Source organism: Lepidochelys kempii, chromosome 22, assembly GCF_965140285.1.
Source record: "Lepidochelys kempii isolate rLepKem1 chromosome 22, rLepKem1.hap1, whole genome shotgun sequence".
Classification (NCBI taxonomy): Eukaryota; Metazoa; Chordata; order Testudines; family Cheloniidae; genus Lepidochelys; species Lepidochelys kempii.
In genome coordinates this window covers 10,572,098-10,586,622 of record NC_136401.1, presented here as the reverse complement: position 1 = coordinate 10,586,622, position 14,525 = coordinate 10,572,098, and the positions used below count along the sequence as shown (strand labels likewise).

The 14,525-nt window shown below is 48.2% G+C and overlaps 1 protein-coding gene across 2 annotated transcripts in view; it reads right to left on the bottom strand.

Moving 5' to 3' along the window:
• Positions 1–14,525, bottom strand: part of ST14 (ST14 transmembrane serine protease matriptase) — an 88,166-nt gene that overhangs the window by 68,481 nt on the left and 5,160 nt on the right. For both annotated transcript variants that reach the window (XM_073321182.2, XM_073321180.2), the window contains exon 4: positions 8,815–8,961. Coding sequence is in view for 1 of the 2 variants with exons in the window: in XM_073321180.2 (XP_073177281.1) it covers positions 8,815–8,829 (15 nt within the window). In the remaining variant the exon portion in view is untranslated. The remainder of the gene's footprint in view (positions 1–8,814; positions 8,962–14,525) is intronic.

Here is a 14,525-nt window from a genome sequence, read left to right as displayed (position 1 = left end):
AGCACGAAGGGAGGCCAGATTTGACATTCCTGATATTTCTAAGGTTAATAAAAGGTGGGGGGAGGGATTGAAGACTTCTGCATGGCTCAGCACAAAGAGGAAAAAGGCAGAGTCCAATTTCATTCCCTTGACTTGTCATCTTTCACAAGGGAAAGTGAGCTGGGGTCTGTGAGAGAATGTCCTGCCCCCTGCACCAGCTTGATTGGCAGAGGAATGCTTCAGTCGGGAAGTCAGGGTATTTGTGCTGGGATGGGTTGGAGTAGTATGAGCAATGTGTGTCAGATGAGCTGTGGAACAGCTGCAATAGGAGGGGAGAGACTATAAGAGGACCTGAAAGTCTGAAGGAATGATGTGGAGTTGGAACCTTGACTTCTAGATCGGGAACTTCCTTCACGCTTGGATAGGGTGACCATTTTTCACCAAAGGGCAAATTGGACACTGTGCAGGGCTGGCCCGAGCCCTCCCCCGGCTGGCCCAAGCTCCCCAACCCACGTGGAGCTGGCCTGAGTTGCTCGTCCTAGCCCCCATCCCCGCAGGGGCGTGGGGTGGGCAAGCAGGGCTTGGGCAAGCAGTGATGCAAATACGAGATAGGGTGACCATGTTTTCCAAAGGCCGGTGCTGGCATCGCCGCTCACCCCGCCCCATGTTCCTTCGCACCCCACCTTTCTAAAAAAAAAAAAAAAAAAAAAAAAAAAGTAGGCATGTCTCCCATTTGCTCTTAACAACTGATCAAGAGCCAACGGGACAAATGCCCGTTTTTGCCAAAAAAGTTGGGACAGCCAGGACAAGGCTTAAAAAGGGTACGGTCCTGGCCGAAATGGGACGTATGGTCACTCTACGCTTGGAGGGATCTGGATCTGGGATTCTGGCTTAGGTCCATGAAGGGGAAAGGAAAGGAAAATGGAGTTAAAGGAAGAAATGTCAGTGACAGGGCTAGAAAGGGGAACCTAAGAGCGAGAGAGAGATATTTCTCTTGGCCCATAAAGCTAGAGATAAGATTGTTCAGCAGCAGAGGGGACACGGGGGAAGCAGCCAGTCTTTTCTTCTGGTTTGTTGAATGGTTTAGTAATTAAACCAGGATTTAATTCAGTGGGGACAGCCCAGCAGCAGACCCAAGGAACTGGAAAAGTGGGACATGCAAGCTTGCTGAGGGTGCAATCCAGCCCATCATCGAGATCGTTAGTAAAGATGTTGAACAAAACCGACCCAAGGATCGACCCCTGGGGCACTCTGCTTGATACCGGCTGCCAACTACACATCAAGCCGTTGATCACTACCTGTTGAGCCCGACAATCTAGCCAGCTTTCTATCTACCTTATAGTCCATTCATCCAATCCATACTTTTTTAACTTGCTGGCAAGGATATTGTGGGAGACTGTATCAAAAGTTTTGCTAAAGTCAAGATATATCATGTCCACTGATTTCCCCATATCCACAGAGCTAATTATCTCATCATAGAAGGCAATCAGATTGGTCAGGCGTGACTTGCCCTTGGTGAATCCATGTTGACTGTTCCTGATCACCTTCCTCTCCTCCAAGTGCTTCAGAATTGATTCCTTGGGGACCTGCTCCATGATTTTTCCAGGGACTGAGGGGAGGCTGACAGGTCTGTAGTTACCCAGGTTCTCTTTCTTCCCTTTTTAAAATATGGGCACTTATTCCAGCCGTCCGGGACCTCCCCCTATCGCCGCGCGTTTTCAAAGATAATGGCCAATGGCTCTGCAATCACATCAGTCAACTCCCTCAGCACCCTCGGATGCCTTAGATCTGGACCCATGGACTTGTGCATGTCCAGCTTTTCTAAATAGTCCTTAACCTGTTCTTTCACCACTGAGCGCTGCTCATCTCCTCTCCATATTGTGCTGCCCAGTGCAGCAGTCTGGGAGCTGACCTTGTCTGTGAAGACTGAGGCAAAAAAAAGCATTGAGTACTTCAGCTTTTTCCACATCATCTGTCACTAGGTTGCCTCCCCCTTCATTAAGGGTCCCACACTTTCCTTGACCTTCTTCTTGTTGCTAACATACCTGTAGAAATCCTTCTAGTTACTCTTCACATCCCAAAGATATGGCTTGTAACTCTGCCATAGCGAGAGATACAAAGACAAAACTGCCCTAAGGGAGCAGCAGCTGGCTGGATGCTTGGAAAACTAGCAGCAGCCTCCAGTTGCTGGGATAGTGGAATGCAAATATACTGCGAAGATGTGATCTGAAAATCCCTGTGAAGCCACCTGATCCCTCTTCCTCGAGCCTTTTCTTGCGTACAGACTTGTTTTACTGTTGTATGTTTGAGTCTTGCCTGCTCTCAGTCGCTCCCAGCTCCTGTCTGTTACTTGTCTGTGCATGGGCAGTGAGATTTACATATCTCTATCTTCCCATCAGAGACTCAAACCCATCAACAGTTTCTGAACCAAAGTTCATTGCACCATAGCCAATAAAACCATCCCTGGATCCGAGTCGCTCACAGGGATTTACAAACAGTAAAGGGTAATTTATGGCTGCTGTGCATATATGTGCAAGAGGGGGAGAGCGTGCAGTGGGTCTTAGCCCCTCTTAGTGCCCCTGTTCAGGAGGGAACCATAATTTGATTGTTGTGGACTAACAGGAGAGGTATAACCAGTGTGCGCTGTGTGCCAACAAGAACAGCAGTGGGAGCAAGGTTCCCTGCAGCAGGCTCAACCTGTTCCCAACGAGCCCTGGCCATGAATCCAGCTCTGGCAGAGAAAAACTAGCCAGACTCCCAGCTTACCTAGGGAGGCTCTTCTCTGTTACCCCTTTCCAGAGAGGGCTCTTCCTGCAAAGCCGTGCCAGGCGCTGGGTTGCGCGAGCAATCGTCCATTGCCTGGAGTCACATCAGCCAGTCAGGGATCCATTTCCACCAGGCCAAACCACAGCTGGGTGAGGGGAGAATCCTCCAGTGCTAGGAGAGTCGCTGCTGCGGGAAACTCCCTAACTCCTGATGTGTCCGCACTGGCAAGGCACGTCGAGTGCCTGGACTCTGCAGCTGGAGTGCTCCTCGTAATCCACCTCCACGAGAAGCATAAAGCTTGCTGCACCCTGGCTGAAACGCCCAGGCATCAGTGTGAATGAGGTGTTGCATTACTGCACTGTGATTGGCCTCCGGAACATCCCATAATCCCCTGCAATCAAGTGGCCACTCTTCTCATTGTTTTGAACTCTGCTACAGGAATGCGGATATCCCCTTTCAAAGCTCCATTTCTGACAGCTGGCATGCTTATCTGCTCTGGGACAAAGCAAGCCATTAGTGTGGAATGCTGCTGTTGTGAGTGTGTGTGTGGGGGTGTTATGCTGCTGTCTGAACTTACAAGACAGCATGCTGACACGCTTTCAGCCCCCGCCAAAACCTCCCCTCTCCCCCCCCCACATACACACAACACACTCCCTGTCACACTCCACCTCCGTCCCGCCTTTGAAAAGTGCATTGCAACCACTTGCACACTGGGATAGCTACCACAATGCACTGCTCTTTGTGGCGTTGCAAGAACTGCTAATGTGGCCATGCCAGCGTGCTTGAAGCTGACCATGTAAACACACGGCAGCGTTTTCCCTGCTGCCATCTCTGAAGGCTGGTTTAACTCCCAGTGCTCTACATCTGCAAGCGTAGCCATGCCCTATGGGCTTGTCTTCACATACTGCACCGCAGCTGCCCCACTGTAGCGCTTTAGTGAAGACGTTACTGCACCGATGGGAGAGCTTCTCCATCAGCATAGTTAATTCACTTCCTTGAGTGCTGGTAGTTATGTTGACAGGAGAAGCTCTCCCATTGACATAACACTGTCTACACTGGGGGTAAGATCGGTATATCTCCATCGCTCACAGGTGTGGATTTTTCATATCCTGAGTGACAGAGTTATACCGATATAAGTTTGTAGCGTAGACCTGGCATAAGAAAGAAAAATGGCTCCAGCCAAACACATGGGGGCTTGTTAAAGAGAGAAAAAAATTAAAGAAGAAGAGAATTCAACAGGAATAAGACAGCAGAAAAAGAGCTATTCTGTGGCAACCATACGTGAACAGAGACAAGGAAGTTAAAAGATCAGACAGAAAAGAAAGCATTGAAAAATAAAGCAAAAGAAGCTGAGGTGGTGTACCAGACAGGATTCTAAAAATCCTTTTGTAGTCCTAAATAACTGACCTCACAATTCTCACACTGCTGTGAAAGCCTGGAAATGGTAAAACCGTGTCCTTCCTCTGTGGTTAGAGAGCCCATTGGGTGGAACATTTCCAGGCTATGAACGAGCCAGAACCACTAACACACATTGAGAGATGTGAAGAAACAGTGGATTTACCTACATCACTAGAAGTAATCAACTTTGAAGAAGTAACTAAGGGTATAAACCAGCTACAGAGTGGTAAAGCACGAGGCTGTGATAGGATAGATCAGAGGTGGGCAAACTACGGCCCGGGGGCCGCACCCAGACTTCCAGACATTTTAATCCAGCTCTCGAGCTCCCGCCAGGGAGCAGGGTCAGGGGCTTGTCCCGCTCCAGGCGGCTTCCAAAAGCAGCAGCATGTCCCCTCTCCTGCTCCTAAGCATAGGGGCAGCCAGGGGGCTCCGCAAGCTGCCACTGCTCCCACAGCTCCCATTGAGCAGGAACCACGGCCAACGGGAGCTGCAGAGGTGGCGCCTGTGGACAGGGCGGCACGCAGAACTGCCTGGCTGTGCCTCCACGTAGGAGCTGGAGGGGGGACATGCCACTGCTTCTGGGAGCTGCTTGAGGTAAGTGCCCCCCAGAGCCTGCACCTCTTACCCGCTTCTGTGCCCCAACCCCCTGCAACAACCCTGATCCCTCTCCCACCCTCCGTCCCAACCCGAAGTATCCTCCTGCACCCCCAACCCCTCATCCTCAGCCCTACCCGAGAGCCTGCACCCCCAGCCAGATCCCTGCACCTGAACCCCGTGCCCCAGCCCAGAGCACCCTCCCGCATCCTGAACTCCTCATTTCTGGACCCACCCCAGAGCCCACACCCCCAGCTCGAGCCCTCACCCCCTCCTCTACCGCAACTCCCAATTTTGTGAGCATTCATGGCCTGCCATACAATTTCCATACCCAGATGTGGCCCTTGGGCCAAAAAGTTTGCCCACCCCTGGGATAGATGCTGAAATGTTTGAAGCTGGGGAGGAAGGGATTGTGAATTACATATGCAAGCTGTACAGAATGGGCAAAAGGAGGTCTGTCCTAAAGCTTGAAGACATGTTATCCGCAAAAATCTCTAAAAAGGGGACCAGCTTGCTTGTGATAACTGCAGAGGGGTGACACTGCTATCTGTACTTGGAAAAGTGTTTTGCCCGATAATTTTGAATAGGATGAAAACAGCGTTTGACAAAGTACTCAGAGAAGAACAGGCTGGATTTCAACCTGGCAGGTCATGTTCAGACCAGACTTTCACCTTTACCAAGACTTACTGAGAAAGGCTTAGAATACCAGCAGATGATGGTTTTTATCAGCATTTTTTAGAGTTTACTGATAAACTCTGGAAGATCCTGAGACACTATGGAATTCCAGCAAAGATTATTAATTTAATCAAAGCTTTGTTTGGCGAGTCTGCGTGTACATCAGGATAGAGAGGGGAGACACGGAATGGTTTAAGATTGTTACTGACTTAAGGTAAGGGTGCATGTAATCTCCACTGCTTTGCTGCATTTTCACAGACTTTGTGCTGCGAAGAGCGATGGTTGCTGCCGAGGAAACTGGCCGTGTCTGGGCAAGAGATAAGCTGCGAGATTTAGAGTTTGCAGATGAGAGGGTCATATTGGATACCAACTTGGATGGAATGAAAAGACTCTTCAGGAGCATAAAAACAGAAGAGGCCAAAATGGACTGTGTGTCAGAGACAGAATGCTGTCAATACGGTTGCATGTGGGATTGATTGAGAAGAGTTGATGACTTCATCTACATTGGAAGCGCAGCATCTTCAAATGGCCAGATCGCTAAAGAACTGAAGGCAGGAATGGCCAAAGTCAGTGGATCTTTCTTCCATGTTTCAAACATTTGGAAGAGTAAGAAGATACATCTGAACACTAAAGTGAGATTGTTTAGCACTGTTCTTCTCCCAGTGCTATTGTACACCTCAGTTATGTGGCAGATGGTGTAAGTGCACAAAAGAAGATTGAACGCAGTCCACCAGCACTGCGTACAAATTATCTTGGGATTTAATTGGGGAGATTGGTCAAACAGTGTGGAATTGTTGCGCCATGCAGGTGAGCAGACTGCATCAGACAGACACAGGTGTGGTGGTTGAACTATGGGCTATCCCATGGAAGAAGCACAAAGTCAATCTTAAATTGGATCCCATCTAGAGAGAAAGACAGCATGGAGGACAAAGAATGACCTATCACAGGATGATCTAAAAGGGCGTTGCCCTCATGGAGACAATTTACAATGGAGTCAAACTGTTGCTCTGGGTAGACAGCAGTGAGAAAACTAGCTTACCTCTTGTGCCACCGGGCACAAGAAAGTCTAAACCCACACTCTTCCCTAGCAATAATATTGTGTTGAGACTTTGCCAAATGCATGTAATAAGAGTTGGCCTCTGAGCATGCAGGGGAGAACGACGCCGTAGTTACGTCATGCTGGCTGACTGTTCTCACCATCCTGCTGCAGCACCTCCAGTTACTGCGTGCAGCCAGAGATGTGGCTCCCCCCACCAACAGCTATTGGGCAAGGGCAGGATTAATCTCATCCCATGTGCTCATCTCTCTATTTCTAGTCTGTGCAGGTTTCTGGGTGACAGAAGCTGGACATCATGCAGAGTAACAGCTCACTGGCTACTTACCTGATAGGTAAATAGCACAAGTCAAACCAAGCCATAGGAACTGTGCTTACCAAGCCAGAGTTGGCCAGGGTTCTGCACAGTGAATGTGCATTTGGTTAAGGATCATTGAGGTCTTGTGTCTTTTTTAGGTGCTCTGGTGAATTGGGTCCACGCTGGTGTCTATATCTGGAGACTTTGCCCTTCTGGGCAGTCTTCCTCTTGGCTGGGTTCAGGTGATCTCTGAAGCACTCCTTAAAATAACTCTTGCAGATGCCAAGGTCCTGCCATTGCACAAACCTGTTCCAGCTTCCATTACCTCCACAAAGGTGTGGTCAAATTGCTCTGTGCCTCCCTCTAAGCCACTACGACGGCTTCATTGTCCCATGTCTCAGGATCTCCTTAGGCTGTATTTCTTGTCTCCTCCTGGACACTACAGCCTTCCCGGATGGAAAGTGGAATGATAGGCCTTCATATGTGCAGAGGGTATGTCTTCACTGCACAGTTAACCTGGGTGATTTGCAGCACCCAAGTTAGACTAGCCTGGGTATGAAGGTTACACAGCAAAGCCCTACCCCTGTTACTCTGTCTGCACTTGCCCATGTGTGGGTGGGGGTGTAGCCCATTGTTCTTTGTGCTGAGACGCTCTACAATTTTTGCCACATCATGTGTGTCAGTCATGGGAAACTGTGTCTGCCTTCTGGGAGGGGCACTGAGAACTATTAGCACGTGCGTGATTTTGCTTGGGTCCTCACTGCGAAGCGGGCAGGTTCCAGCCTGCGGGCAAGTGGGACCCCCCAGGTTCTAACCTGCATCATAGAATATCAGGGTTGGAAGGGACCTCAGGAGGTCATCCAGTCCAACCCCCTGCTCAAAGCAGGGCCAATCCCCAACTTAATCATCCCAGCCAGGGCTTTGTCAAGCCTGACCTTAAAAATATCTAAGGAAGGAGATTCTACCACCTCCCTAGGTAACGCATTCCAGTGTTTCACCACCCTCCAAGTGAAAAAGTTTTTCCTAATATCCAACCTAAACCTCCCGCTCTGCAACTTGAGACTATTACTCCTTGTTCTCTCATCAGCTACCACTGAGAACAGTCTAGATCCATCCTCTTTGGAACCCCCTTTCAGGTAGATGAAAGCAGCTATCAAATCCCCCCTCATTCTTCTCTTCTGCAGACTGAACAATCCCAGTTGCCTCAGCCTCTCCTCATAAGTCATGTATTCCAGTCCCCTAATAATTTTTGTTGCCCTCCGCTGGACTCTTTCCAATTTTTCCACATCCTTCTTGTAGCGTGGGGCCCAAAACTGGACACAGTACTCCAGACGAGGCCTCACCAATGTCGAATAGAGGGGAACGATCACGTCCCTCAATCTCCTGGCAATGCCCCTACTTATACATCCCAAAATGCCATTGGCCTTCTTGGCAACAAGGGCACACTGTTGACTCATATCCAGCTTCTCGTCCACTGTAACCCCAAGGTCCTTTTCTGCAGAACTGCTGCCTAGCCATTCGGTCCCTAGTCTGTAGCGATGCATGGGATTCTTCCGTCCTAAGTGCAGGACTCTGCACTTGTCCTTGTTGAACCTCATCAGATTTCTTTTGGCCCAAACCTCTAATTTGTTTAGGGCCCTCTGTATCCTATCCCTACCCTCCAGCGTATCTACCTCTCCTCCCAGTTTAGTGTCATCTGCAAACTTGCTGAGGGTGCAATCCACACCATCCTCCAGATCATTTATGAAGATATTGAACAAAACCGGCCCCAGGACCGACCCTTGGGACACTCCACTTGATACTGGCTGCCAACTAGACATGGAGCCATTGATCACTACCCGTTGAGCCCGACAATCTAGCCAACTTTCTATCCACCTTATAGACCATTCATCCAGCCCATACTACTTTAACTTGCTGGCAAAAATACTGTGGGAGACAGTGTCAAAAGCTTTGCGAAAGTCAAGGAACAACACGTCCACTGCTTTCCCCTCATCCACAGAGCCAGTTATCTCATCATAGAAGGCAATTAGATTAGTTAGGCATGACTTACCCTTGGTGAATCCATGCTGACTCTTCCTGATCACTTTCCTCTCGTCTAAGTGCTTCAGAATTGATTCTTTGAGGACCTGCTCCATGATTTTTCCGGGGACTGAGGTGAGGCTGACTGGCCTGTAGTTCCCAGGATCATCCTCCTTCCCTTTTTTAAAGATTGGCACTACATTAGCCTTTTCCCAGTCATCCGGGACCTCCCCCGATCGCCATGAGTTTTCAAAGATAATGGCCAATGACTCTGCAATCACAGCCGCCAACTCCTTTAGCACTCTCGGATGCAGCGCATCTGGCCCCATGGGTTTATGCTCCACCAGCTTTTCTAAATAGTCCCAAACCACTTCTTTCTCCACAGAGGGCTGGTCACCTCCTCCCCATGTTGTGCTGCCCAGTGCAGTAGTCTGGGAGCTGACCTTGTTCGTGAAGACAGAGGCAAAAAAAGCATTGAGCACATTAGCTTTTTCCACATCCTCTGTCACTAGGTTGCCTCCCTCATTCAGTATCCCCAGCCAAGTAAACTAGCCTGCGTTTAAAGCACCTCCAAACTTGGGTGGGTGGTTTTTCTGCGTGGATGGTAAAGGGGGGGGGGGGGTTGGGCTAAAACCTGGGAAAGAACTCAGGTTAACGGTTCAGTGAAGACATGCCTGAACATACGTCCCTCAGTGAGGGACTCTTCATAAGTCCTTTCAACTTCTATGAAAAAATAACTGGGTAATCCAGACAATAGAATTTGCAATCCATGAAGGATGTCTGCTCTCTATGACTGGTATCAGAGAGGTAGCCATGTTAGTCTGTATCCACAAAGACAACGAGGAGTCCAATGGCACCTTAAAGATTAAAAGATTTATTTGTGCATAAGCTTTTGTGGGTAAAAAAATGCATCTGAAGAAGAAGTAGGGTTTTACACCCACGAAAGCTTATGCCCAAATAAATCTGTTAGTTTTAAGGAGCCACCAGACTCCTTGTTGTCTCTCTGACTGTTGATCAGCAGAGTGATAATCCAAGCAGTGACTGAGAGATGTGAGCTGCTTGGGTAGTGGAGCAGCATGCTCAGGTAGGGGACAGGAGGGTCAGGATGAGGGGCCAGGAACACTAACTGGGGCCAGCGAAGGGGACATCTTGCCCCAGTCCACCATAAAATGAGGACACTTTGTACAGGGCTAGCATGGATGCCACATCATGGGGCTGATCAAAGAACTTAGCTTTTGATTGCTGGTTTCCAACACATGGATAGGTATGTCTTCGCTTTAAAGGTCTTGCTTTAAAAACTCTTTCAAACTAGGCAATACATTATACTCAACCCTCACATTCTCTTCCATGCTTTCTTACAACATTTGCCCATTACCCAAGCAGTTTCTGTTTAAACCTCTCTCCTCACCTTGATCCTTGCAAGAAAAAAAGAGTTACCAAAAATAAATGGTCATCCCTTCTTTAATTTCAGTTATTAACATTTGTTAAAGATTCAGTCCCCCTGCCCACTCAATTAAACAAACACCCAAAACCTTCCAGAGATTCTCCACCAAAGCCATTCCTGGATTTCTAAGGTTAAAAAACAACAAGAAGCTGTACGTGTTCCCCCACTTTTCCTTTATGCCACAAAGAAAAATTAGGGCGAGAAGTTAATTAAAAAAATAACATTCAAATGACATTTAAATTAGAGAGAGAAAGCAACGTTGGGAAATCTCAGTAATACAAAGACCATAAATGTGGGGAAAGAGATTATAGAAGATTCAGCAATTATATGGATTAAACGTTGCAAAAGAAGGGAACACCCAGAGATTTTGATCTTTGGAATGTTCATCCACATGGCTGCTCCTGTCTATTCTCCACCCTATCACCAGGTGAACAACCCCGAGCCTGCCGTAGCTCATACAGCATCCTGAGATCAAGGAGGGCAGATGCACCCTGCTCTCTGCAGCCAGGGGGACAGACCGTGAGCAGAGCGGCGTGGGCAGCACAGGTAAATTCCTCCTCCGCATCCCACAATGGGGACTGTAACTATCAACTTACGTACTTATGTGGGGCCAGGCCACTCAGACTGGAAACTGATGATGGATCAGAGAGGGCAGCATCATTTGGATGCCAAAGAGATGGTCACAGTGGGGACACCACGGAGCATTGGGCGGTCCGTTATCCAGACTTCACTGGTAGGAGGCGGAGTGCAGGTCCTTGGGGAGGGAAAAGGCCCTGGGAGCGAGTCCAGGGGCACGGCAATTCCTGCAGTTACATGCCTTCTCCTCACCTCCCCAAAGTCTCTTGGGGGAGGGGGGTCTCCCTCAAGCCCCTAAGCAAATGTATAGTGTTGAGGATGGGAATAGAGAGTTAATCTATGTGGGGGTGGAAGACACGGAGAGTATAACCAATATTTTGGATCCATCAAACTCCCCCATCTCCAGGAAAAATGACTTTAAGCCTCCTTCTGCATCAGGTTTACAAGTAGTAAATAAAGGAAAGAGAAATATCACTGAAGTTATAAAGTTAGTTAAAAGAATCTGACACTTCCACCTCGTTGAATGAAACCCTAGGAAAGAGCTAAGGGGTGGGGAGGTGAATAGGTAGAATACTGTACAAAGCCCTTGCAATACAAAAGCTTTTTAATGGGTTAAATTCTGAGTCAGAGACCAAGGAGGTTAGCAACAGGAATACCAGTGCAGAGATCACAGGAGTGAGCAGATGAAGAACCCATGAGAGAGGGATTTTTATATTTTTAAACACTGCACTCAGTAAATTACAAACAAGGACCCAGCCTTTAAAGATCTGGTACAGGTTCATTACATCAGACAAGAACAATCTCTGAAGCATCACAGGTCCCACTTTCCTTCTGATATGGGCACTTTGGTTCTGATCTTACAGACTTCAGGAAAGCTGCTATAATCATCTCTGCTAAATAATACGCATCATTGCAAAACAGTAATCGTCCGAGTTTGAGGTGGTTATCACAAGAGCAAGGCTAGACCATCATAACTGGGTTGTTTTGAAATGATTATAAGGCTCACAACTGCTAGTTGGAAAACTAAATGCGTTCAGAAAAGCTTTTGGGTTTTTTTTTTTTTTTTACTGCTCTGAGGTATTATTATTATTAGAGTGGATCGGGCATTTTTCGATCGTGGTTTTTCAATGGAAAACGCCAATTCCTTGAGCTAAGACATGCACACCCATCAATAGCTTGCAGGGGTGGACACTCACCCGAGCTGTGGGAGACGCAGCTTCAAGTCTCTGTGCTGCGTGATGCAGACCAGAGACTTGCACCAGAGTTTCCAGCATCCCAGGTGAGTGCTGTAGCCAGCAGACTTTGGCTGTTCCAGGGTGACTTGCATGTGCTTGCTCTCTGTCTGGGTTTTGCTTTGTAAAAATACTTGGTAAACTCTTCACTGGTTTCCTCCCAATGGAATGAGGTGGATGAGGCTTTCTTCCGGCAACTCGCAGAAGCTACTAGATCGCACGCCCTGGTTCTCATGGGTGACTTTAATCTGATATCTGCTGGGAGAGCAATACAGCGGTGCATAGACAATCCAGGAAGTTTTTGGAAAGCATAGGGGACAATTTCCTGGTGCAAGTGCTAGAGGAGCCAACTGGGGGGGAGCTTTTCTTGACCTGCTGCTCACAAACAGGAAAGAACTAGTGGGGGAAGCAAAAGTGGACGGGCATCTGGGAGGCAGTGACCATGAGTTGGTTGAGTTCAGGATCCTGACACAGGGAAGAAAGGTAAGCAGCAGGATACGGACCCTGGACTTCAGGAAAGCAGACTTCAACTCCCTCAGGGAATGGATGGGTAGGATCCCCTGGGGGACTAACATGAAGGGGAAAGGAGTCCAGGAGAGCTGGCTGCATTTCAAGGAATCCCTGTTGAGGTTACAGGGACAAACCATCCCGATGAGTCGAAAGAATAGTAAATATGGCAGGCAACCAGCTTGGCTTAACGGTGAAATCCTAGCGGATCTTAAACATAAAAAAGAAGCTTACAAGAAGTGGAAGGTTGGACATATGACCAGGGAAGAGTATAAAAATATTGCTCAGGCATGTAGGAATGAAATCAGGAGGGCCAAATCGCACCTGGAGCTGCAGCTAGCAAGAGATGTCAAGAGTAACAAGAAGGGTTTCTTCAGGTATGTTGGCAACAAGAAGAAAGCCAAGGAAAGTGTGGGCCCCTTACTGAATGAGGGAGGCAACCTAGTGACAGAGGATGTGGAAAAAGCTAATGTGCTCAATGCTTTTTTTGCCTCTGTCTTCACTAACAAGGACAGCTCCCAGACTGCTGCGCTGGGCATCACAACAAGGGGAGTAGATGGCCAGCCCTCTGTGGAGAAAGAGGTGGTTAGGGACTATTTAGAAAAGCTGGACGTGCACAAGTCCATGGGGCCGGACAAGTTGCATCCGAGAGTGCTAAAGAAAATGGCGGCTGTGATTGTAGAGCCATTGGTCATTATCTTTGAAAACTCGTGGCGAACGGGGGAAGTCCCGGATGACTGGAAAAAGGCTAATGTAGTGCCAATCTTTAAAAAAGGGAAGGAGGAGGATCCTGGGAACTACAGGCCAGTCAGCCTCACCTCAGTCCCCGGAAAAATCATGGAGCAGGTCCTCAAGGAATCAATCCTGAAGCACTTACATGAGAGGAAAGTGATCAGGAACAGTCAGCATGGATTCACCAAGGGAAGGTCATGCCTGACTAATCTAATCGCCTTTTATGATGAGATTACTGGTTCTGTGATGAAGGGAAAGCCGTGGATGTATTGTATCTTGACTTTAGCAAAGCTTTTGACACGGTCTCCCACAGTATTCTTGTCAGCAAGTTAAAGAAGTACGGGCTGGATGAATGCACTATAAAGGTGGGTAGAAATTTGGCCAGATTGTTGGGCTCAACAGGTAGTGATCAATAGCTCCATGTCTAGTTGGCAGCCGGTGTCAAGTGGAGCGTCCCAAGGGTCGGTCCTGGGGCCGGTTTTGTTCAATATCTTCATAAATGATCTTGAGGATGGTGTGGATTGCACTCTCAGCAAATTTGTGGATGATACTAAACTGGGAGGAGTGGTTGATATGCTGGAGGACAGGGATAGGATACAGAGGGACCTAGAAAATTGGAGGATTGGGCCAAAAGAAATCGGATGATGTTCAATAAGGATAAGTGCAGGGTCCTGCACTTAGGACGGAAGAACCCAATGCACAGCTACAGAATAGGGGCCGAATGGCTAGGCAGCAGTTCTGCAGAAAAGGACCTGGGGTGACAGTGGACGAGAAGCTGGATATGAGTCAGCAGTGTGCCCTTGTTGCCAAGAAGGCCAATGGCATTTTGGGATGTATAAGTACGGGCATAGCGAGCAGATCAAGGGACGTGATCATTCCCCTCTATTCGACATTGGTGAGGCCTCATCTGGAGTACTGTGTCCAGTTTTGGGCCCCACACTACAAGAAGGATGTGGATAAATTGGAGAGAGTCCTGTGAAGGGCAACAAAAATGATTAGGGGTCTGGAACACATGACTTATGAGGAGAGGCTGAGGCAACTGGGATTGTTTAGTCTGCAGAAGAGAAGAATGAGAGGGGATTTGATAGCTGCTTTCAACTACCTGAGAGGTGGTTCCAGAGAGGATGGTTCTAGACTATTCTCAGTGGTAGAAGAGGACAGGACAAGGAGTAATGGTCTCAAGTTACAGTGGGGGAGGTTTAGGTTGGATATTAGGAAAAACTTCTTCACTAGGAGGGTGGTGAAACACTG